The 26357-nt window shown below is 38.5% G+C and overlaps 1 protein-coding gene across 9 annotated transcripts in view; it reads left to right on the top strand.

Annotated features, from left to right (window-relative positions):
- The window catches only part of adgrl2b.1 (adhesion G protein-coupled receptor L2b, tandem duplicate 1), a 130948-nt gene that overhangs the window by 39228 nt on the left and 65363 nt on the right, over positions 1-26357 (top strand). For 8 of the 9 annotated variants that reach the window (XM_028020815.1, XM_028020819.1, XM_028020818.1 and 5 more), the window contains exons 3-5: positions 15005-15218; positions 22269-22378; positions 25878-25892. In XM_028020815.1, coding sequence (XP_027876616.1) covers positions 15005-15218; positions 22269-22378; positions 25878-25892 — 339 coding nt within the window. The remainder of the gene's footprint in view (positions 1-15004; positions 15219-22268; positions 22379-25877; positions 25893-26357) is intronic. The other variant, XM_028020816.1, reaches the window with a different exon arrangement.

Raw genomic sequence — 26357 nt, 5'->3', positions numbered from 1 at the left:
GAGGCCATTGTGCTCCAACTTCTCTCTGGCCCCGGGCCATACACAACCAGTCTGTCATCCATTGATATGCTTGGTTTGCCGTTTTATGATTCATATTGAATGCTGCGGGTCCATGGTAGGGCGATCATGAATTATCTGCTAAACCGTGGGAGATTCACAGATGACGGGTCAATCTGTGTGCTGAGAACAAGCGTAAAGGAAGGAAAAATGTGATATATCAGTGCTTCATTGAAATTCTGCCCAACTGGAAGTATTTCAAGAAATAAGGGCAGGGGTTCATCATCTGGACTGGATGGACTTTCCTGCTGCTTGGAAGACACATGGAGATGGAGAAATGGTCTCATTATTTATTTTTCTAATTTTTTTTTAAACTAATAGAGTTTAGTGTCTTGCACAAGTATTCATAACACTCACACCACAAACTTGAATGCATTTAGATATTTAGTAATATTTAGTAGACTTAATGTGATACAGCAGCAAAAAAGTAAAGCATAAGGATAATTTATTTTTGTCATGTTACATTGATAAACTTTATTGTATTTTATTAGGTTTATGTGTGATAAACCAGGAGACAAGTAGTGCATAAATACTCAATGGAAGGAAAAAAAGAACCTCAATTTCTACTCTTTTACATTTTGAATTTGAAAAGCTTGTTCTGTATTTGGAATAATCTCGTTTTCCTATATTACTCTACATAAAACCCAGATAAGAAAATAGATTCCTGTGAGTAACTTAACCTGAGTATAAAGACAGCTGCACTCTGAAATCCTGTAAGGTTTGTAAGAAAACATTTGTGAACAAACAGTATCATGAAGACCAAAGAACACTGCAGAGACGTCATTGAACATGAACAGACTAGAGCAACCAATCAAGAAGAGCAGTAATCAGAAAAGTAAGCAAGAAGCTCATTGCATCTCTATAGGAGCTGCAGAGATACACATATCACATGATACAATCTAAGAAAAGGAAAATTTGTCATGATTCTTGGGTGTTTGGGTTTTTGACTTATGGTTTTTATTATGGGTTATTTATGTTTAATAGTTTTTGCAATATTTGCTTTTCCTGGGAGGTCTGTTTCCAGTTTTCTCCAGAGTTTTCTTCTCTGGATAGTTCTGCTAGGTTATTTCCATTAGTGTGTTAGATTATTCCCTTTCTGTTTTATTTGGGTTACTCCTATCACATTCTGTTCAGTTCCTTGTATTTCTTGCCAGTCAGTTTCAGTCAGACCAAATGCCTAGTTTCATAGTTTATTCTAAAGCCTGGATTGTTTTTACTCTTTCCTTTTACATTACCAAAACACATAGTGTCATAGTGTTTTGGTTTTCTTTTTATTTATCATCCTCATTAGTTTCATTAGTGCTATTTAGGTTTGCTGTCACTGTCTAGAAGGTGTTGCTATGTTTCCTTATGCTTAGTTTCTTAGTGTTACACGTCTTGTGTATTTGTACTCATTATCTTAGATTTTTGTCAGGCCTGTTTATCCTTTTGGTTCCACTTCCCATTTTGTCTCATTTCAGTTTCTATGTCCCTGTAATTAAGCCCATTGAACTCACCTGTGTTGCCCCATCTTAGTTATGTCACTTTACTGTTTCTCTTGCTATTTAAGTTCCTGAATTTTCTTTGTTCATCTCTGATTCTCTGTTCTGTTTTGCTCTATTCAGTTCAGTTTGTCTATTGTGCATTGGCTCTCCAACAAACACCATGGCGATTTTATATTTTAAATTTTTTTTTTTTTTACTTTTTATTAAAACAAACAAAAAACAGCCACAAATGTATCTGGAATGATGAACAAACACTGTTTGTCATCTCCAAAATACCAGGTTCAGCATGAAATGTTGTGGTGACAGCTTTATGCAGTGGCATTTATTTTTTCGGCAGGAACAGGAAAGCTGATCTGTTGATGGGAAGCTGGGGTGAGCTAATTACTCATTAATTCTGCAAGAAAACTTGTAAAAGGACTTACAAGAAAGGTGAGGTTCACCTCACAACAGGATCCTAAAATCCTGTTGTGAGGTCCCAGCCATCCCAGCCAGAGCTACTATGTAATGGTGTAGTGAAAAGCTTATTTATGCGTTAAAAAGGCTTAGTCGTAGACCTAAATCCAGTCGAAAGTATGCAGCTAAACTCTAGTTTGACTGAGCTTGAGCTTTGTTTGCAAAGAACAATGGACACAAATTTCAGTCTCTTCATATATATGCAAAACTGGAGGAATCATACCCCTAAAGACTTGGAAGTGGTTCTACAAAGTAAAAATGTGATAACTAAATTCAAATTCACTCCACAGTTTCAGATTTTTATTAGGAAACATTTTTTAGAAAAGTGTGTTACTATTTTTTTCCACTTTAGAATTATAGACTATTCTCTCTTGTTTTTGTGGTTGTAATTTGGTAGAATGTGAAAACATTCAATGCTCTTATAAGGCACTGTATTTTGTCTGTATTCCTGCCTGATGCAGCAGCATTGCAGGCTTCTGCAAACCCCACCAGATATATTTCTGCATGACATCGCCCTTTATTATTTTAATAATATCCTGGAAAGTTTGGAACCATAGGAGAACATGAAATTGAAATGAGCCAGACCCACACGAATGTCCAGGATCAGGGTTTCACTCTGAGGAAATGAAATACAATATCAGCCTCAATGGGTTCATCCTAGATTTATTGCAACAGCCATTTCCTGAGTGCGTTTTTTGGTCAAAGCAAAAGCAAAGAGAGATGTTTCCATCCCGCACTTGAGTGTTGGTGTGTAGCTCTTTCCCCAAACCTGAGGAAAGACTTAGCTGTTGTTGTGTGTTTAAGACAGGACTGTAAAAGTCAGTTATACGGCGAGCTGATGAACAAGCGCTTAATTTAATGGGCTCAGAGACACACAAGTTGTCTGGCAGTTTCATTCTATTGCAAAGCGTGCCCTAAATCTTCATTTGCTAGCAATGTCTGAGAGCAACTCCATTCCTGCCTCTTATGGCAACAAGTTGTATAAACACTGGACCACATGCCCACCTCGCTCTTTCTTTTCTTAAATGCTGTCTAAGAATTTCTTTTTTTTCTCCCTTTCTCCAGGCTGCCTCATTCAAGTAATGGATGAGTCCGGCTCAAAGCCGTGAAGTAGCTTGCCTCGGATTTGAAACTTTGCTCGCTGCAAGGCGTTGTTTTGAACAGGGCTCAGTTGTCATAACAAAGTATAGCATTTAATCTTGAAGGGAAACAGTAGGGCTTCAGTAACAATATAAAAAGATGCAGGAATCTTCTCGCCTTTCATGGTGTCTTGGGATGTGTTTTCCAACAGTAGAAATCACCTTTTGAAATGGAGACAAAAGCATTTACGGAGCCAACAAGAACCTCTCTCGGTTTTATTGTGATTTTTAATGTTCATAGAAATTTTAAATAGCTTAAAGGCATGTCATAACTAATCTAAAGCACAACAGCTAAACAAACAAGCAACAACAAAAGTGTATACCATTAAACACTTTTGTGTAAAAGCAATCAAAGCCAGTTGGTGCTCTGAATACCTTCAGCAGGATCTCTTTAAGCACTACCTCTTCAACTGCTTTGTTTTTAATCCTGACAGAGTTGGAACAGTAATTTGTCGAGACGAGTAGACACATAAAGTGTGTCTGCCGTTTGGACACAAAAAGCGGCTCGTTGTGAGGAAGGGGAATAAAAGGAGACTACAGTTCTATTTACTCTGTGTGAAAATTGTACCAAAATGATGCATTTGTCTCCACCTGTCGTTGCCGCTCTGAATCAAAAATGTCATAACTGCTCACATCTCACATTTTCTACTGATGGTTGTGTTTTGCACCGCAAGCGATGGAGTTAAAACGGATGTTGACAGTAGAAAAATATGGCAATCAATAAAAAGCATTGTGGATTTGACAACTTTGGCTTTTTGTGACATGTTTCTTTGTTTGCTGAGGCAGAGGGACTAGTAAGTTTAAAAAAAAAAAAAAAAGGAGGACAAAACTGGCTCCACAGCCAGCTCTGGTTTCTTTTTGCCTTTGCTCTTGTATGGCAGACAGTCATATATGATGTGAGTCAGTGTAATGATGTGTGTTAGGTCTGCTGGCTAGCTCTCAGTACAGCCCATGAATGTGCCTCTGTTGCAGTCACTGTTTTACTAATCTCCTCAGAGCTGAGTCTGTGCCATAGAGCATGACCACACATTTTTTTGTCTAGGAATTAAATGTCACCTGAGGGCAGGTCACCTGCAAACAAAAGGCCACCAGCCGATTTGCAGGTATAAACAGTCCCAGATAAGGAGGCCTTCTCTTGCTGTGCAGGAAATTGAATAACTACAGAGGCAGAGAAAAAGTAGGAGAAACAGCCACGCACAAAGAACGTTTTTGTTTGCCTTACACTATCAGTATTGACCTCTTGCAGCACATATCCTCATTGAGTGTGCACGGCACAATGGTCTCATCGAAGATGAGGAGCAGGAAGCTGTCTGTCATCTAGATCTCCCCATCTGGGCATCTGTTATCAGCACTGCTGTTTTCTGCTCGCATTGACCGGAATGCTGGTGGAAGGGAATGGGGCAAGGTCATCACGCTCAAGTCAATCAAAGTGGTCAGCGTTGCAGAGATAGCAGGGGGTTATTGCCAAGGAATGTGTATTTTTTTTCCATCGACTTTCTGAAGTTCTCTAAGACTCCCAACAGCATTGCACATAAGTCCACAAAGTCAGGTAGTGTATAGTTCATTGCAAAGGATTTCTATACCCCTTTAACTTTTCATTGCATTACTACTATAAAGTCTTTTAATATGGTTTAATGTGATACACTGAGAAAAAATAAAACATAATTGTGAAGTTGTTTTTTTTTGTTGAGTCAAAATCTGAAATGTTGGACACTTTAATTCAACCCCCTACACTCTGCTACCTCTAAGTTAAGTCCAACCAATTCTCTTCAGAAGTCACTGACCTTACCTTACTACAAACTACTGTATTAATCTGAATCCCCAGGAAATTTGGAAGCACAATCCAAACTCCTAGACAGTCTTTCTATTCTTACTATTTTAGACAATTCTAAAGATAATATGGATAAAGAATTAGATTCCATAGAGATTTCTGACACTATTGCCAATATGTAGGAAGGCAAGGTCACAGGACCTGATGATCTTCCCATTGAGATCTATAAAAATAAATTAGCTGAACTTCTTAATTAACCCAGATCAAAATGGCTTTGTGAAAAACAATCAGGAATTCCATCACGTTTTCAGGGTGTTGAACTTCATACATGTTATGTAAGTTTTATAAGTTTAATTTGTTATTTAGAAATTGTCAAACACTAGGGGGATGTAGGCTATAATAATTGTTTTTGTTAATTTCTTCCAGTCAGTTCTGTGTATTTCGAAACTGTGAGTGTTTGCTTTCATTGACATTGTGCAAGTACCAGCTTAAATGTCCTAAAAGAGGACAGAGTGCAAGCACATAGTGATGTGACCAACACATTTTTTAAATTAGGTTGCTGCAGAGTCGGCATTCTAGAGAAGAGACTCCTGCAGGATGAGCACAGTTAGTAGGAAACTCAGGATGCCTCTTGAAGAGATTGCTGATAAAAATCAGCCCATTAATCTAAGTCAGCACAGACTCTGCCTTAATTGCATTAAAAGTTGCATTTTTATGCAAAAGGAAACATGCATTTGATGAAAAACATATGGTATAATAACAAAGGCCTGAAAAAACATTTTTTTTGCATGTGCAGCCAAAAAAAGTCTTACGTTTAGATAAAAACAAAGTAAGCACCAACTTAAAAAAGGGAAACTTGCATAATATACCTTTCAATCTCAATTGAATTAGTTTGTAATCTCAAGAAACAAGCCAGTCCAGTAGGAGTGATAGTGTGACAGTTTCAGAAACCGTGATAAAACTGAATTGACCATTTATTCTCAGCTAAAGCCTGATCTCTAGTCATCATTGTGGTCTCAGCCTCATTATTCATGTAATCCGTGTTCCAGTTGCAGCTTCTCCTTACACCTTGTCTCAGCTCCATACATGCAGGACCGGGTGAACGGAGGTGGGGGTTAGTTAAGGGGAACTCTGCCCCGGCAAACAAGAACAGAGACAAGAGCATGTGATGGAGACTAACTCGCCCCCGCCAACACCACTTCTCTTTTATTTCTGCTTCATCCTCTTCTTTCTTTCTTTCTTTCTCTCTATCCTCCGGGAAGGCACCTGACTTACCCACAGACGTTTCTAGCGTGGAAAATCCAGATGGGGTTTAAGTGCAAGGGTAAAATGTGGGCTTCAAGGGGGCTTAGGCATCACTCAGGGCAGATCAAACCCACAAAACTATAACCCTGCTGCACTCTGAAGGGTTAGTCTAACTTACCTCTTTCTGTGTGTTTCATCAACTTCCCTGAAGAGATGCAACAATATGTTGGATATTGAACAAGCAATGAACTAATTCTGTCAAAGTGCCGCTCTCCCAGGAGGGCATTGGAGGTTTTTCATGTTCTAAGCTGAACATTACCTTCTTCTAAATGTTTATCCTTTGTAATAGATATTTGTATCAGTACGGAACGGATGTTTTCTCAGTAAATTATGAAAGATTATATTTTACTTTAATCAGACTAATGTACTGGGGAAATGGGCCAAACATTATAGTTTACTACGTCCTCACCAGAATTATCCCTGTCAGGGCCCTCATGAATTTAGAGGCTTACATGTATTAGTAATGCAATGAAGCTTCGTCTATCTTCTGATGTTCACCCAGAGGGTCAGAGATAGGGAGGATAAATCTTAATTATTGTGACCAAATTAAGTCATTATAGCCTGCAAGTTCTGCAAGAAATTCTTATCTGCAAGGGCCTGTATATGAGCTGGATGTTCTTTTGAGGCTAAGTAACCCACCCTGTTCTCTGTGCATTATTTGTGGCAAAGCATACACCTGGAGCCTCTGCGGCTCAGTAAAGTCGAGCAGCGAGCTTGTAATTGGAGGGTTGTAGGTTTAATTCTGGCATCCTCAAGTTGCATGTTGATGTTCTTCTGGGCAAGGCACCTAACCCCAAGCTGTCTATTCATACACCATGTGTGGATGCGGGATGTTGCACATACTGAAATTATGATTCGATACATTGTTCAACTCTACTTGTTTAATTTATTTACAAATTTTCTGTGCAGAACATAACCAATGACTGTCACATAATTTGGCATCATTCAAAAGCACTATCCTACAGTCATCTGGGGTATATTTTGCTAATTGTGGTGCTAATGCTGTGTGTGTTCTGATAGAACAATGCCACTTGTCATCTCTGAAAGATCCATACATCTCAAAGTCAGTCTGTAAACTAGATACTGTGTTCAACATTTTATCTTCTTTTAACTGACATGGTTTAAATGAAGCATTTTTCTTCAGATTTTTCTTCTTTATTGGCTCTGCAAGCCCACAGGAATAAAAGGATTAAATGGAAAGGGTCATAAGCCTCTTAAAAATATAAAATGTAATTTTCTTCTCTGGATTAAACAAATCATATCATTGGACCAACCTGCTCATTTTTGTTCAGTGGCCTAACCACTAACATAATTTTTGTTAACTTTAAACCATGCAAGTCCATAATGTTTTAACGTATTGATTGCTGGCTCCCAAACTAATTTGGAGATTCCACAAAAACAAGTAGAAAACTCTGCTAAGCAGTTATATGTAAATTATAATTTACAAAATGTGTCAAACTTTTGTATTGCCCACTTCTGTGGGAATAGTAAAGAGTGACATACTAACCTTTTAGAAGGACCCCATGGTCCGGAAACAAATGGGGTGATTTGTCCAAATGAGCAGCAAAGACTACTAATGTGCTACTCCCATAGTGCTTTATAGAAAACTCAAACAAATCAACTCTATTCCAATCCTTGCTCTGTTGGTGCGTGATTCCTTTTCCCTTCACTTCACTGCATCGTGAACCTTTAACAACCTTTTAGATTATGCTCGGTCACTATCTACTAAGTTTTATTATGTTTTAAACAAATCCAGTGAAGTCACTATTCAACAACTGTCAGAATCTAAATTTATGTCCAAACCTACTTAATATTTTGCACTGCACATCACTTCCACAGGCAGTCCTAATATATCTGGTTTTATCTTTCAGAAACAGTAAAATACCTCTACATGGTGTGATAGCATCTAGGTTTTAATAAAATGGCCAGCCTGAGGAGTCTAGAGGCAGCATTAGGGTCCTTTAACCCTAGCAATATGACAAATCCTTCTCCTTAGACTCCTTTATTGGGACATGTGTCAACATTTAATCTGTTATTCTATACTCCCGCTCTGCATTTCTGAGTTAAGACAACATTTAGAGAATAAATTGGGGGAAAGGGCAGTGGTACGAGTTGCGGCATTGCAACTTGAACCTGCAATGGCTTAATTTATGTATCACCAAAGAGAAAAGGGATACGGCATGGAGCGCTTCATCTGACCATGGAAGCAGTCTCTTCTTTAGTGCTGGTTTCTATTTTCGAATTCTTATATGGGAATCAAGAGTGTCTGATGGCAGCAGTCTGGGAAGGGCGGGTGTAGCCCTGGGGTTTGTGGTCTTGTCTGACACTGTCTTTAGAAACAATTCCCAGCAAGGTGGACCAGAGCAGGGACTAAAGTGTCATGGGAAACGGTGCAATGTGTCCAACTTGATTTTCAGTGTTTCGCCGTGTTTCGACAGTTAGACTGAAATGTGAGCTGCGGAGGGATATGGAAGGCTTCTTTGGGTGTCATCTGTATTCGAAAAGCAGGTGTTACGTTGTGAATCCCCAGATCTCCGTTCTAATCTCCCACCTTTCTTATGTGTGCCTCTCACATCTGATGAATGGTCATGTGAAACATTTTCTAACATTTTGGGCAGGATTGCCAACTGCCTTACCAATTAGGGAGTTTTTTTGTGTTGTGTTTTCATACAGATTCACTCAGGCTAGTTGAAAAAATTAGTGTTTTTAATCTTCTATTCCTGTTTTATAAATTTCTTTGAAAAAGCCTAACTCCACTGAAATAAATCCTTCTCATTCTCTCCGGATATTGGATTATGGAGGCATTTCTCACTTTTGGGGGAAAAACTTGACTCTAAGATCTTCTCTTTCTTTTCAAGATGTTGGCTACCAGTAGCACTGGGAATAAAACAACATAAAAAGACAAACAATCTTGAAGTTCTCCTGCTGCGACCGTTGTGGGGGCACTCTTATTTGACTAAAGGCTACACCCTCCTTTATGGTACAAAAGAAAGCGTCCCTGTCAAACCGAAACCCAGAACAATAGGGGCCAGCCTCAGGGAAACAGGGCCATTTGCATGCAGCTGTTTGCCGTTTCCAGGACCACAAAGGCCAATCAAAGAAGCCTTAATGGGAGATGACAAGCGTCAACCAGTGCCTTTGCTCTCTGTCTGTGCCAGGTCTCGTCATTCTCTCCTACCCTCCAAATATGGCCCAGTTCTTTTTAAGTTAAACATTCCTCCAGCCTTTTTTTGCCTCCCACTGCCTGATGGTGTGTAGTTTGAGCGGTCAAAGGTTGGTCATGACTGCAGACTTGAGAGCTTGCGTGCAGAGCAGCCAGGATGAACCTGAGCATGTGTTTAATGGTCTGCCACTTGCAGTTGGCAGACGGCGGTATCGCAACACGAAAGCGACATCATGCTCTCATATAATCTTCATAGATTTTTTTTTTTCTTACGTCACATGAGGGTATAATTGCAGAGGGTTTCAGATGCACCCATCTGAGCCACAGTGCCACTTCCAATTTCAAGGGTGTTGATAGAAAACAAAATATGTATTATGAGAGGGATTGTCGCCAGTGAATTATAGGCTGTCAGCTGGACGAAAAAAGAAAAAAAATAATAAATCTCCCAGAATGCAACAGATTGAGCAGCAGTACTGATCTTGCTTTGCTCTCTTGAGCTCAATAGATGGCTTAGCAGGCAGGTCAGGAGGAGAAATCTGAAAAGCTACTTTTCTGTGCAGCCACTCACTGACGGGAATGCATGATTAGGCCTGATGTCAACAAGGGCAGGAATGGGGATCAGAGCCAATTATCACTTTGTCAAAGTGGCTTCCATTGCAGTATGTCTGGGTGGTCTCAATCAAATATGATACTAGGCTTTTTATTTGGGAAAAATATAATATCATGATTTTTTTCAACAGGAAAATTATGGTCACTTATCACAATCTTTGTATGTAAAAATAGTATCTAAATCTATGACATAGCATATAAAGGGTAGGCTGAAGAATATTTGTAAACATACATCTGCAGTAGGAAATATTTACAAGGAGATCAAACTTGTGCTGTTGAGTAAAATCTTGGATGGCTTCTTTTTACCTTTACTTGAGGAAAAACATGTTGATGTAGAGCTACTCTTATAAATGTTGACTACTGTACCCACCTCTGCCCTTTACATTTATATCCTTAAATAAAATTGAATAGAAATATGTTCTTGTTTGTGGATGCCATACATCAACACAATATGAAAGCTCGTTCAGAGGGAAAATGGACAGAGCTCAACACCAGGCAGAAAAAACTGTGGCAGCTAAAGTTTTGAGACTTGCAAGTAGGCAGGACAGTAACCTTAAGAATACAATAAGGGCCATGTGCAAGGCTTGTAGAGACTAATGCTAAGTGATTGTACAAATTTATTGACCATCGACAATAAGCTGCGACCTGGTGCTTCATGCGTTGTTGCCAGTAACACTGCAATGAGGAGCTTTTTTGAGAAAAGTTGCTAAAGGAAGTAGAACTGGAAAGTCCCTATATTTATTGACAAAGTTGGTAAGTTATGGTATCTTGCAATCTGCCCAAGTAATATGGCTTAGGTTGGTATTGTATTGGCATCCCACAAACAATATATATATTTCAAAAACAGAGGGGTAAAATACTTAAAAATATGTGGAATAGTGTAATTGTAGCCAAAGAATTGGTGTTGTTTGATCATTTAAATTTTTGCTTATGTTTGTGGTGGAGCTTCTGAATGGTTTAATTTAATGAATAAGTTATTATAACTGCATTCAATTTTATAGGAATTTCACATTAGACATTGTTATTGAACTAAAATTTTAATAATGCATTTTACCATAGTGATCATTACAACCAACAACTTTTTCTGGTCTGCCACATATAACCAGTATAGTGATGAAGTATAAGATTCAACTAAACATTAATGTTTACCGTTTGTCCAATAGACCATGTATTTTATTTTATGTTAAATATTGGCAGTGACACAGCAAGATCACACACTCTGTGACTCACACCCACACAGGGTTTGCGTTATGAATTCCATCCTGCAGTTTTCCTGACACCATTTTCCCTACAGCTGGTGGCCTTCTGTCGCAATCTTCAACTGCTGCAAAGTTGATCAGTCAAACAAAGCACAGAGTGTGAGATGAAAAGCTTTTCATGCCTCCCTAGAACACACTGCACACAAACAACCTTCACTCCTTCTCAAGATCTTGCAAAACCCGTTTAAACCAAGGAAGTGCACACAGAGTAGACACATCCAGAAACCTTTGTTGTCACAAGATTTTTGCTTCAGAGCTTTGTCTAAACCCTGAGATCTTAGGCGACATCCTGTTCAGCCACCAAAAATATATTCCTTTGAATTTAGATTTTTCCCATCTACACAATGAAAAAAAGTCTTCTTTACACATGGTATAGTGGTGTATTTTATTCAGATTTGTTATCACATGGCTAGTTACATATTTACTAGGCAAGCATTAATGAGACCAAGACTATGTGCAGTTTGGAGAGAAGGTGATTTTTTCTTTGGGCCACCGGCACAGTCTAGGTGCTCCTAATTGATGTAGTGTTAGCCTATGACCAAAAAGATCTATACCAGAGACGTGGGGGGTGGAGTCCAGCCAGCCACGAGCCTAATCAATCGCTAGTCTTCTGCTGACAGCAGAAGACTAGCGATTGATCATGCCATAGCAATCTGATAGATGGGCAGAGGTGGCAGTGGACAGCTGGAGAAAGAGACTTAGACAAGGCAGATGGCGCATGTGTCCGTGAGGATGTTGTTTTTTTTTCTTTGCAGAAAGACGGTCTTTCTGCTTGGAATTTTAAAACCCCACAAGATACATTATTTCCGTCTGTTCTCTATAGCTGCAGTGATAAACCCGTCACTCCGTCCATGAGGAATGGCAGGCGGGATGATCATTAGTCTTCGCAGTAAAGCCGCCAACTCCTCTCTCTGGGTTTTATCATCCACCATTCTGGACAGGTTTTCTGAAAGGTTTGGGTAATTGTCGTGGTTATTGGGAAAGATGGAGTGACCCCGCAGCCCTTCACTTATGATTTGGCTGGACTGATTTCTTCTAATGAGGTGATAAACAGTCCAGCTAAGAACAATTTACTGGCTATTAGATGGATCGTGGTTTCATAATGAAATGTCTGGAGGCCAAATGCCAGAGAAAATCTGCCATTAATTTCATATTTTGTTCTCTTGCTACTTCTCCTAGTGTGCCTAGAACTTTTTTCTAATATGCAATGACTCTTTCGGTATATTTTTAAGAGTGAATGTTTTACAGATGCCATTTTCCTCCTTTTTGCTGCTGTGGCGTGTGCAGGCTTACATAGACTATCATTATGACTGAGCTAGGCACAGGAAAGCTGAAATGACTTGCAGACATGTTGGTCAGGTTTTTAAGGACAGGAATTTCGAGCCAGAATCACTTCAGCTCTGAGCAGTTCAAACAATACTAATTGCGCAGGACCCAGACTATCAAAAGTGTGAGGATAATTAAAGCATGGGGGCAAAGTGAACCCGGGGTGGTAAGTGTTAGTACATGACAATGGTCGGGAGCCAATGGGAGCAGGAAAAAGGTAACAGGCTGAAAGGAGGGCTAATTAGGAGAGAGCAGTGTAGAAAATACAAATGGTAGCTGCTCCCTCAGGGGCCTGCCGGTGCTGAAAACAACGACGATTATTGACAGTTCATGCAGAGCTCTACTTGCTTGTCTATAATGGAGCAAATTTCCATGTTCTGCTTAGATTTTACCAAATTGTTTTCTCAGAATTGCAGACAGTTCTAGTTGTTTTGACTGGATCACTTTAACTGCAGTTAATGGATTTCTTTTTCTTCCTCACCGTGGATATAAAAAGACTATATGCCTGTATTAAAACGTCAGATTTTTTGGATGTAAATCCTTAAACTAGTACTTTGTGGAAGCACTTGTTGATTCAGATACAGGATCTGTTGTTCTTGTGCAAATGCCTGTCATCATTTATAATGATTCAAATTAATTTTTGATAAAAATCACCAGTATTTCACTTATATTTACATTAAAACTTACTTTTTTTTAATACCCTGGGTAGATTTAGAGCTAAATACACATTTTAATATTATGTTTCTTTTTTAGAGTAGCCCAGCCAGAGTTGAATATGCAGAGGGAGCTAAAGGTTAGAGTGATGGCAAGACTTGATGCTTGTTACCAAAGATAAATCTTCAAAATATCATTGGCGATTTTCCTTTTGATTATTTTTAAGGAGTGGTACAAATGATTTTGACTTGATATTTTTTCACTAAAAAACTATTACTTTTTACTGAAACTCCTTTTTCATTTCCTGTCAGAATGACACTTCTTGGTTGAATGGAAATAAAGAAAAGATGGAACAGCGACATTACTAAGATGCTTCTCCATAACTGATAAAAATATAAGATGAAAAACTGGTTTAGAGACTGCCAGGAACCTGGCAGTAACATTGAAGAACTAGCAGGATTTTCTGGTTGGTGCAGGCTGTGGTCTACCTGTGACAACAATCTCTATAGTCTCCATATGTCTGGACTGAAGACTGGGGTTGAGCGACAAAAGCCTTTCCTCAAAACATTCTGACATGTCCAAAATCTCCCAACATCTCTTGAGAGAATGTGCTACGGTCTTACAAAACCAAAACTTGGACTTTTGGTCATAATCTCAAGACATGGTAAAAGCACTATCATGCTGTAGGATTACTTTTCTTCAGTTCAACCTAGACTTTTTCTAAAGACAGATGACATTGTAAGTAGTTCTAAATACCACACAGCTGTGATGAAAAACCTTCTGGTCTATGTTAAATCAAAGCACAAATCACAATCAATGCTTTACCAGCAGAAATATAAGGTTTTCGAAAAGACCTAGCAGTAGTTTGGAATAAATCTGACAGGAAATCCGTGGGGTTGCTGATAAAGCTTGTGGACAATAGCGCTCATCTCAATCTGTTAGACTGACCCAAATCTGGCAAATACTGACAAGTTTAGAATTAGATAAAAGTTATTCACAACTTTGACACTGGCATATTGCGACTATTTATTTTTTGCACCTACATATTTTATGCAGTTTGATTTTACGGGATAGACATAACATATTTTTGAAATTTTCCATGGTTCCAGTTTTGACCAAACTTTTCATTGCTTAACAGAGACACCTTTTGTAGGGTAATTTCCTCTAAAGTGACTTAGACATCAGTAAACTATTTGGCAATTCTCCTTTCTACTCGGCTTCATGCATTGGTCAGTTGTCCTATGTGGACTTCACACTGTCCCTTGTCTGATTGGCCCCCCATAATTTTCAGAATCCCACTTTATTCAGGTGGGATTCTGCCTCTCTTTGTGTCGTTCTTTTCACATCAAACAGAGCAAAAAAAAAAAAGAGAAATAAATTAAAGGGTCTATATGATAATAGAACCGTTCTCAATTCCACTGGATTTGGTCCTGCTGGTGGATGCTCTCTGTTGGTGGAGACCATCTCAAAGCACTCTGGCCTTTATATCTGCTGAGGAATTTATTAGATTACTAGTGATCTCAGATGATTTAAAAATGTGACAGGCCTGACCACAGAAATGAATTGTTTTTCATCATTCCCCCATTCCTGGGTTGCGTGTAATGACCCCTCTATTTAAAACTGTGGTAAACATTGGACTGCTGTGGCCTATTCGGAGCTTGCCAACAAATTTTTACAGCATGATGTGCGGTCTTATTGTGCTGGCGCAGTGATCCCTTAACCTATTAATTTAGTGATGCGCTTTCTTTGTCTTTGTGTGTGTTTCTCTCTCCCCCCGTCGTCAGGCTTCAGCCGTGCGGCCTTGCCTTTTGGGTTGGTCAGGAGAGAGCTCTCGTGTGAAGGATATGCGATTGATCTCCGTTGCCCTGGGAGTGATGTCATCATGATCGAGACGGCCAACTATGGCCGCACTGACGACAAGATCTGCGATGCTGACCCGTTCCAGATGGAGAATGTCAACTGTTACCTCCCCGATGCCTACAAGATTATATCGCAAAGGTAAAACACCGGGTGGGAGAGGAGGGACTCCATTTCACAAGCACAACCAGGAGCTCGGCAGAAAAAGCATTGCCTTCTTTTTTTTTTGTCTACAATATTTCCACTGTATGCTGAACTTTTTATTTCTGTAATATTTTGTTACATCTTGGCATATACTTCTTCAGATGGATATGCTTTTGTTAATTGTCATTATCATCATTTCTTTTTCTAGTGCATCTCAATAATTCAAATTTCATATAAAAATGTATTTAATCCAGTAATTCAATTCAAAAGCAAGACTCACATTATAATGATTCATTCTACACCAAGTGATGAATTTCAAGTCTTTATTTCTTTTAATTTTGATGATTTGACTCATAACTTATAAAAATTCAGACTTAGTTTCCCAGAAATTGAAATATTTCATTATATAAACATGTTATGTTATCGCCATGCTATAGCCTGCACAATCATAGAGAAAACTGCTGACATGACAGTTGTCCAGCAAACAGTCACTGTTCCAGAATGATGTCATTAAAATGTCATTATTTACTTTCATAATGACATACTTTAGTCAGTGTCCTTGAAGCACTGAATGAAGCACCTTTTTCTGTTTCCTTCCATTCAAATAATTGATGGTACTGAGAGCCTTACCATTAAATATGATTTTACTGATTGCAGGTTTTTCAGTTGTCCTTTTGACTGAATAGCTGCTGTATTTTGCCTGTAAGTATGTTGTATGTTTTAATCCTAAATTAAGTGAATTTATTGCCAGATCATTTTTTAATTTTGTCAGATCACATAGTAGCATTTATACCTAGAGCAAACAATGAACAGTCAATCCAGGTGATCGGCAAAGATCGGTGATCGGCCTCATTGGTGATCGGTATTGAAATCGGCAGCAGAAAACCTGATCGGAGCATCCCTACTTTTAAGTCATATTACTCAAAATGAGCAGAAATAAACATTTCAAATGCATCAGTATGTATAAGGAATCAATATAATATATAAAATTTTACTTTTTGAATTGAAATACTGGAATACATTAACTTTTTTCCTGGCGTTACTATCTATTAAAATTCACCTGCGTTTTTGACATCAATTATTTTGCTCTGGTTAGTGTTGGTGCAAAAAACTCTCATTTTTGGTATGCTTATCTAACATTTTTGCAGACAATATTCAAATATCTTGCACAATTATGTTATTTAACAACAGTAGAAAAGCCTGAATTACAAACTTCACATTTCAGGCAGATCAGGACCACTGTGTGTTGTGTGTCCTTGGCACCTTTTAGACTCTGCAGAGCTTTTTCAAGCACCAAACACTATGCAATGCGCTAAAAGCTAATATGTACAGCTGAATGTGTTCAAGCAAAATGGCGCCATCTTACACCCTTCAAATTCCAGGTTTTGCCGTCTCTTGCCAAATTATGTGGATGACATTTAAAATCTTTAAAAAGTGCAGATTAATTCTTGACAGGCAGGAAGTGACATCCATGCAACGGGGCTCTTCACGCCAGCTGCGTGTTGTTGCTTCTGTTTGAGTCATAATCGGAGTAGCTCAGGGAGGCGACCGCCAGTCACATGAACACCCTCCTAATACCCTATCTGGAGCACTGCGCTTGCTTTGTTCAAACACTTGTAGTGCATTGAAGTGGCTTTGCCTCAGGTAGCGAGCAGTGCCCATCATCGTGCCTTTTATCCTGGTTACCCTCTCACAGGATGCCGCCTCATTGTCAAACGACAGCACAGCAACACTTCAGCTCGACTGCTGCTTACCCCTAGAGGTGTGTGTGTGTTTTTAAAGGGCACTGGATGAGCTATTCATAAACAGTAACGACCACTGTTCACTGTCTAATGTGCCGCTCTGTCTTAACCTGCAGCCTCTTTAAAGCTGGCTTTTGAGCATCATCGCCCACCATGTCAGACCTTTGGGATTTTTACATGCCTCATTTTCTCCTGTTTACCCCCATGAGATGCAGCTCCACAGAAGAGCTTCATGAATACATCAGGTCCCGCTGTCTTTTTAAATCTACACCGCAGTCCCAGTACAGTTGTACAGTATAATGCTGCAGATGCTTTCCATGCCTTTTGCTTTCACTGACAACCGCAACACTTTTGTTGATTAGTTGAGACCAACACTGGGTGGGAATTTACTTCAAACCTACAGTCAGGTGAAAATTAAAACACCCCACAACAGCCCATGTTTTTACTTCATATTTGGGCATATGGATATTTAATGTCAAATTGAAGTAATACCCCTAACAAAACAACAATATTGAGCGAAACACATTTTAAAACCTTGAAAATGCAATATAATTTCTGGTAAGAAATGAATAACACCCCCACATTTATTCTTTCTTAGAATGGTTAGAAAAGTTAATTAGTATTTTGAAAAAGATTTAGTTTGGTGTGGCTGATGAGGTTGTTGAAGTGAGAGAGCATTATAGGAGGATCTGTCTGAAACATTCAGAAATATGTTGTTGCATCTTACATGTCTTACTTAAAAAAAGCCTCAAAAGAATTACAAATTTGCTATTCCATTGTATGGAAAATAATCTTCAAGTGAACAGCATCCAACATGGTCTAGTCCCCCTGATAGCGGACTGTAAGATGCCAAAATAAGTCTCTGGCTATAGGTCATCAATGAACCTGCAGCTGGCCTTTGCAGCTGTTGCTATGAAAATAAATACCTGCATAAAAAGAAAAAAGACTGCATGAGTTTAACTTTCATAGGAGGTGTGCAAAGAAGAATCCTTTAATTTTAAAAAATAAACCAAAGCCACACTGAGATTTTCCAAGGATAGCCCAGACAAAGACCAGGACTTCCAGAATGTTGTTCTTTGAACAGATGAATGTAATATTGAGTTATTTGGATGCCAGGAGAGAGGACACCATCTAAATACAAAATTCCAGGAAAGCTCAAAGAATCCACCATGAGCTCTATACTATGATTTAAAAGGTGCCTGGTGAAAATGTGAGACCCTCTCTAAAGTAGTTGTTGGTGAAGCAGAACTGGACCCTCTGACATGACAATGACTCAAAACATGACTCAAAATCTGTCAAGGACTAGCTGAAATGAAAAATGCCGCTCTGAGTCAAAGCCTAGATCTTGAACTGATTGAGGTGCTGTGGGGTGACTTGAAACAGGCTGTACATGCAAGAAACTCTTCAAACATCTTACAGTTGAAAGTAAAGAGTGGGTCAAACTTTGCTCAGATTAATGTCTACAAGAAGCATCTCTGAAGTTTTTTTAGCCAGTGGGGTAAGGCTAGCTTTTAGAGGGTAGTGTGTCCTAAAGTTTTCCTCATTTTTGTTATCTTTTGTTTAATGAGTAAAAGCAAGGACATTTTTTGCTGTTTAATTCCAGTTGAATCACTTTCTTTTCCAGAAATAAAGAAAATACAATTAGACACCGACATTTCTTAATAAAAAAACTTAATATTTATGTGGGTGTCCTATTTTTTTCACATGCCTGAATATTGATCCAGGTTCCCAGGAAATGATGGTTTTGAAAGGAGCCTATTGCCACAATGATCGTAAGGATTCAGATTAGAGGGAAAGGGCTGCTGATCGTAATTAAAGGCGATGTGATAAATGGCGGTGTTAAACCAGCCGCAAATCTTTCAGAGACCAATCAGCACTCCATTGGTGTGCAGCAAACTAGAATGTGGGTATTTTAACTCTATCACAATGGGCCAGTCAATACTGTCAGGATTAACAAAAGGCAACAGCCCCACAGACGGATAAACAAACACATTAAACAAGAGCGGGTAGATGGAAACAGTTGGAGGTCTGCATCTCAGACTGGCAGTTTCTGGAAATTACGACAGAGAGCATTCGTCAAGAACAGTTTTTTTCCCCTCCACAACAAAAATTACTAGACAGGAATCAAATAGATAGATTTTTGCACGACAGCTACATCAAAGGGTTTTGTCAAGAAGAACGTTTAGTTGAAAGTTTTGTTAAGAAAGTGCCGCAACCTCTGGTCACATTGCTTAATATTCAGGTCCTCATTCCTTTGGAAACGCGCCGTGAATGGACTGTGAATTTGACCTTTCCATCTCTCGACCGGAGCAGGTGCAAAAACTGTTCACTTGTAAAAAATTATGATCTAAATACACTTTTCGTCTCTCTGCCTTCCATTACTTCATTTGAATCGCAACCTCTTCTTTGACCCTTTAAAACTACCAGAATGAATCTTTTATCTGGTCAAAGGTGCAGCTCTCTGAGAGAAAGCGAGTGGAATTCAAACACTTGACTGCCGTGAGACTGTTCAGTGCAGATCGCACGCTGGGATTTGCTGCTGTTATAAACAGACTGTCAGAACCCTTAACAACAACACCTGCTCCTAAAACACGAAGCCATCTCCAAATTACTGTGAAGGAAAACGCTGCGGTGAATGGTTCCTGCATTAAAAGAATTTTTAGTGAAGGAAAAAAAGCTTTTTTGGTTCTTACATGTATACAAATCAATATTTAATGTTTACCAAAGATCAAATGGTGTAATATGATAGGTGTTTTCTTGTACTGGTTAACCAACAGAGAATGATCATCTAACAAAACATTTTTCCTGTCTTTTAACTCCCAGCCTTAGTTTTCTGGGCTGCAAACTAAACAGTTTGATTTGGTCTCATTGCTCACATCAAAAAGAACTCATAAATAGCCAGAAATGCTTCCCTTCGGAGCCGCTAGAAACCAGAAGTAGAGCTGAAGCTTGGGTGAATATTTATTAGGTGTGTGCCTTTGTGTGTTCTTTTGTCCTGCAGGTCAGCTGCAGTGTGGCACAAAGTCAACCACAGTAAAAATTGTAGATGAATATTCAGTGTTTTTTGTATTATTTATGTATCACCACCTCTATAATTTATCTGGAGTTTAAATTTCCTGCTAGTTGAGATGAAGCTAATAGTTGCTTCCTTAACACACTTAATGACACATTTAAAAAGAACAAAACACCATAGGGATGCACAGAAACGTTTAACCCTTGAGACTATGCATGATGTTCACAAGGTTTTAAACATATTTTATGTAAATCTAAGAATGCAAATAAAGATTTTTGAAATTCTGTTTCTTTTCCATGAATTGTGCATTTTAATCCTTATAATAAGAGACAATTAGGATTGAAAATTATAAATATTTTGCATTTTCACAGATAGAATAAGGTCTTATTAATATAAAAATAATCTCTAAGGTGGAGCATTATCCACTTTAGTTTAGATTAATCAAGTATTTTATGGTTTGAACTACAGATGATCAAAGACTCAGCTTTTGGTTTAGCACCTACAGAGAAGCTGTAAAGCACATGCTATCTTTAGTTGTGCTAGCAGCTAATGGTTTCTCTTGTTGGTGAATGCACAGTTCAGGTGTGTTCACCATATTCTCCATGTTTTGCGGGTTGTTTGTTTCTTATGTGCCACTGTCAGCAATTACCCAAAATATTGCCAAAAAAGGGATATAAAACTGATGAAAGCTTCTTATTCTGTTCTAAAGCATTGTTTCAAATTGACCTTGAACCATCACAATGCCTTGGCTGATATCATTATTGCCTGCTGATGCATTTTCAACACATACCAAATAATCATCTGTTGCCCAATTATGCTTCATTTTGCTGATCAGCACTCTACCTGAATTTTTATCCATTCTGTCTGCAACATTGAAATTAACAATCACACAGTGAGACAATATTTTTTCAAATATTTCAAAGCCTATTTCCTATCACTTGCAGCTATTGACTTTAAAATCTCTGCACCCTGAATGAAGTGGAACATTTTTGGGTGTATTTGAGGTGATCCAGCATGCCCCACACACTGTCAATCAGATCACACTTTCATGCAGTGACCCTTTCTCCCTTGCGGCAGCTCTCTTGAACATTTGCTATGCTGGAGCTACAAAAGTTGCTTCTCTATAAGCACAGCTGGCAATATATTGGCACTCAAGTTTAGACCGTAGCTGGCTCTTTCTAAAAGTACTTTGTTAATTGTGCATGGTTTTAATAAGGTGTAATAGTTGTATGGCACTAACTTTGAAGTACAGGGTGCTGCAAAGAAAATGCATGTTCACTACTGAGCAAAGTTTCATGATGGATTTACATGTGTGCTTACTTGCTTTTTAATATTCATTAACTTATTCTTAGATGGGTAGTTCTGTTCATCTGTTATATGTTTGTTTTGTTTTCTGTGCAGCACTTTGCAGTGATAAATTGTCCTAAATCTGCTACTGTTACTGTTGTCCCCTGTTCAGATATATGTTCAACTTGCATCTCTGCCTCTGACTTTTTTTTTGTTTTGTTTTGTTTTTTTTTAATATTTATCTCAAGCCTGCACATTGTTAAACGTTCTTTTCTGGTGCCAGTTTTCATCTTGTTTGCCTCTCTTGCTGACATCATTCTCAATCCCTGGGCCTGAAGAGAGCTCGATTGAAGTGGAGCCAATTTCACCCTATACAGTATTTACACAAACTCGATCTTTGCTGTTCTTCTATTTTATATTAAATTTTTTTCCCTCTTGCTGCCTCTTGACTTGAACTTTTTTTTAACACCCAGAAACATGTGCTAGCACACACACACACATACCCAATGTCTCTACAATTCACACATCATACTGTTATTTCACTGAGGGACACCATATCATGCTGGAAGGCAAATAACCTTTCATGGAGTTGACACATTCATGTCTTGTTTGGGCATACATGCAGAGGAGCTGCTCTGTTATACTCGAGGCCACCCATTTCAGTCCAGCGCATGTCACCACCACCTGTCGCGTGTGTTTTAATGAATGTCCTCTCTTCCAATAGCAGCCTGAAGACAGTAATTCCCGACATGCCTTGTAGCTGCTCTCATGCTCTGTCATTCATGCCATCGCCTTCATTTACTCGCCCCTTAATGCTCTCATTCCTCTCCCTCCTCGTTCGCCAAGGTTTGAAACTAGAATGCATAAGTAACAGTCAAGCCCGGGATTTCATCAATGTCACTGAGGCTGTTACAATGAAGCGCTCCCTCCTTTTGTGTTGTTAATGTTGTCTCTTACTGTGGGTAGTCATGATGAAATCTCTGGTCAATCTTTTTTTTCCCCTAGGTGCAACAACCGTACGCAGTGTGTGGTTGTCACTGGCTCTGATGTCTTTCCCGATCCATGCCCTGGCACCTACAAGTACTTAGAGGTCCAGTATGAGTGTGTTCCCTATAGTAAGTATCTCCACCCCAATCTCATACAGAAATCTTGTTGTGTAATATCAAATGTCTGATGTGACTGCAGCCTCTTTTTATTAGTTCTTACAGATGACTCTTCAACTCTTTTATCTGGAATAACACTGTGTTAATAATGACCTAAAGCTAGAAGGACTTGGGATGTTTCTTAGGTATTTAAAGTTTTGTTTATCCAGTTATAAAAAAATTTTTTTAAAAAAACACTAATTTTTCCTGTTCCCTTATTTGAAGTCTAGTCATGCAGATGTGATTTTACTTGACTTTATTTGAGATGTAAGATATTTTATATAATAATGCAGATTTCTGATGGCTTTAAGTCAGTGCCAAACAAATGGCAAAATAGAAGTTGATTAAAAAAAAAACATACACCCAGGGAGGCATGTAATGGTATGAGTCATACAGCATAATAAATAAGAAAGAAAACAAATGTTTCACTGTCCCATGGTATTTACACAAAAATCAAACAAAGTTCTGTAACACAATCTAATTGAATTTATTTAAAACAGAAAAGAAACATTCCCACTACTGCTAAAACAAAATATAGATTTTTTTTTTATTTGTATTAATATTATCTATACGATTTATTATTGTAGTTTAATCTTGATTCAGATATGTAGAGTATTACCCCTTTTTGCTTTAAATGTTGCAGCTTCTTAACTATAGCTTTTAAATGTTGTAATGTTAATAGAATGCAGGAATAACATCTTTCAAAAACGGGGTTTTGCAACTGAAAATACTTACAAACAGCTGAATTTGTTTTTTTTTAAGAGAAGGAAAAGCTATTCCACATTATGGTAACCTACAATTCTCAGCAATATTAGGAGTCTGCTGGCTTTTTAAATGTAGTTTAAACCCCAGGAACGGCATGATATATGGTTTTACCAGTTTTGAAAACAAGGCTTTGGTATACCTGGTCCATGCCTACATTATTTTTAAGTCAATGCTTACTGGTTAATGAAAATGGCCTAACTGTTTTTTAGATAATGTTCAAGATAGAACCAATATGCAAATGTTCTGTCCATCTTCTATCCATGTTGTTCTGTCCAACATGGTTCTTGCCACATAACCATGTTGCAAGAACATGGTTATGTCCATGTTCTTGCAACTTACCAAAGTAAATTATCACCACATTAAGAGTTGTATGTTAGGAGTATTTAACAGAAAAATTACACATAAATGGTAATTTAAAACCACTTATGAACAAATAAGCTACAGAAAACAGTTTCTTCCCAAAAGGCATCTATTACATAGTTGCACTATAACTCTAACTGACCAAAAGTTTCCACTTATTAACATGCTCAACACTGACTGGCATAGAGAATGCTCCAAACTGCAAAAAGTTATTCAAAAGCTTTTTTGCGTTTTTGTTTTTTTTTCTCCTTTTTTTGTTTCCTGTTAGCAAATTTCCACCCTATTTATCACATTTCCCGGTAACAGTCGGTAGCCTATAACGCTGACCGAGGTCACTGCTCAGCCTTGTTTATGTGTTCTAAAAACACTAATAGAAACATGCTTAATTTGCATGCTCATTTGGAACCTGACCGCGACATAGAAGCCTGGTTACTGGCATGCCAATTATCAACAGTGGGAGCTGAACTTTCACTAACAGATTGTAAATCTACTGCAAGGTTCAAAATTTTGTTGTAGTCAGTTTAATTTTCTTTATGTAACTGTGCAAGCTGAGCACAGCAACACAAATCAGCACGTTAAATTCATCAGCTTTAAATTTAGTGAAAAGATGACTGTAAATGTCTTCATGGATTGCTGTGAACATTATCTGGCTGCGTAAGATATCATTTATTCTAGTTTGCAGTGTTTTTAGTTTAGCTTTGGCTTGGGGTTTTTAAATTAAATCTTCACGTTTTAGTCATGTATCATTTTAGTTTCAACCACTAAAGCAAAACCGAGTCAGATTGAAGCAGAGGTTCCACATGATTCAATTTCCACTGAGGGATTTCACTGGGGACTTAGACGTGATAAATGGTTGTTGATGTGTCCCCATCGCCGTCTATCCCAGACTCTGCTTCAGTGGCAGTAAATGCATCTCTGGTTTATAGTATGACGCTCATATAGATCAAATTGAGTTTTTCATTGGCCGTATCTTTTCTTAAAAAGCATTGCTGGTTCTGCGGTTAATCCTCAGACCTTACTGTGATCAGTTTACTTTGGAACTACTTTCCACCGAACAAATAGCTTCTGCTTTTCCTTTTTTTTTTATAAACTCGGTCTTACATATTTGTGGTTTAGTTGAAAATCTCAGGGGTATATATTTCTACAGCTTGACAAATAAAGCTGAAGCTATCTGCATGACTAGATATTAATAAGGGTTGGAGACACAATGTTTTCTCTCAGTTTCCGTTGGCTGACTTTTGGATTCTCGTTTACTGAAATCAGAATGTATGGCCTTATTTAGTGCTCTTGTTGACCTATAACACAAAGGATCTTACTGTAAAATCTGTTAAATGGCCTAAAATTTAAAAGAATGTTTTGCATTTTTCCTGAGGTTAAACTGAATTCTTACACTTACTCATCACTTTTTTTTTTTATCTTTGCTGCTAATATGTTTATAACAGTCGCTATTTTATAGTTAATTCAGCTTTAAATGGATGCCTAGAGTAGTTCACATAAACTCAGCTTTATCTGAGCTTACTCCATATATTAAGTGCTGAAATGTAAACCTTTAGAAATACTCACTCTTCTTTCCCCTCTTCTTTCAAACAGACCTTCTTTTCACCTCCTGTTCCCCACCCGTACTAATTCTTTCTATTTTTTTTCCTTCAATTTTTAACCTTTTTTCATATTGTCTCCAGCCTCTCCAAAGCACCGAAGCACATGCAGCTGCATTTCTAAAGAACGCCCATTAGGCTGACTGTACCATCAGTCACCCCGTGCGCTGCCAGCTCGTTTAAGCATTGGTAACTTTAATGTTGTGTTTTACGTATGTGGGCGAGCAGATCTAGAAATCCAGTGTTTCATTTGTGTTTAGAAAAGTTTGAACAATTTCCACCCTCAGCCAAGACATGCCAGAAATAACTCCGATGCTGTGTTGACTGTTCTCCATCTAAATATGACCCAGACTTTGGAGGGGTTTTTTTGTTTTATAAATTTTCTCCATCTCTTACTGCTTAGGGGGAGAAGCATTCTTTGAAGAATTTATGCAGCTTTTACTGTACAAACTGTTGTTTTGTTGGCAGATAAAGGCGATGGAAATGAGTAGTTTATTGGGAAGTGCGATACATGGCTTGTCTCTTGCCATAACTTCTCTGTTTTTATTTCTAGGATGAGACATCGTTCTAACAAACTTCTTTTTTTTTTTGCTCTTCCTCTAAGATCTTCTATCCCAGCCAGCCGAATGGTTCATTTCACTCTCACCCCCTCCAAATAATTTTCTTTCTTTATATCTACTAATTAACTCATGATAACATTTCTCTCCCTCTTGCACTCTTTTTTTTGCTTTCTTTTCCAATGCCTGAAATAGAAGTGGAGCAAAAAGGTAAATGAGTGCTCTGGTCCTTCCCCTCTCTTTACCCCTCCACACCCCCTACCCTTTTGGCCTCTTGTTCTGTGGTGTTGAGTACAGCTCCCCTCACGTCCCACCCCCTTCCACCTTTCTCCTCCCTTCCTGATTGCCTTTTCCTGTCAAATTGTAAACCCATAGGAGGATGGTTTGCACCCATGGAACCTAAACAATTTGCAGAAATTTCAAATGACAACCATGGTCACCAGACCAAGTTCTCTTCTCAATACGAAATAAAACACTAACTGTTTTTGGTGTCCATTCATTCCTCGGACCCCCTCGTAAGCAGTGTAACCTCCACTCCCCGACTTCTCCGAAGAATGACTAGTTGTGTGTATACCTCTTAATTGGCTCAGTCTCAGTTTGCCTGGCCTGAGTTCTGCTGCACCCATAGCACGTGATGTGAAATAGCAGTGATGGCTGAGTGAGTTTGGCACCGCC

The sequence above is a fragment of the Xiphophorus couchianus genome, chromosome 6, assembly GCF_001444195.1.
Source record: "Xiphophorus couchianus chromosome 6, X_couchianus-1.0, whole genome shotgun sequence".
In the NCBI taxonomy this organism is placed as follows: Eukaryota; Metazoa; Chordata; class Actinopteri; order Cyprinodontiformes; family Poeciliidae; genus Xiphophorus; species Xiphophorus couchianus.
This window is presented reverse-complemented; position numbering and strand designations above follow the sequence as displayed.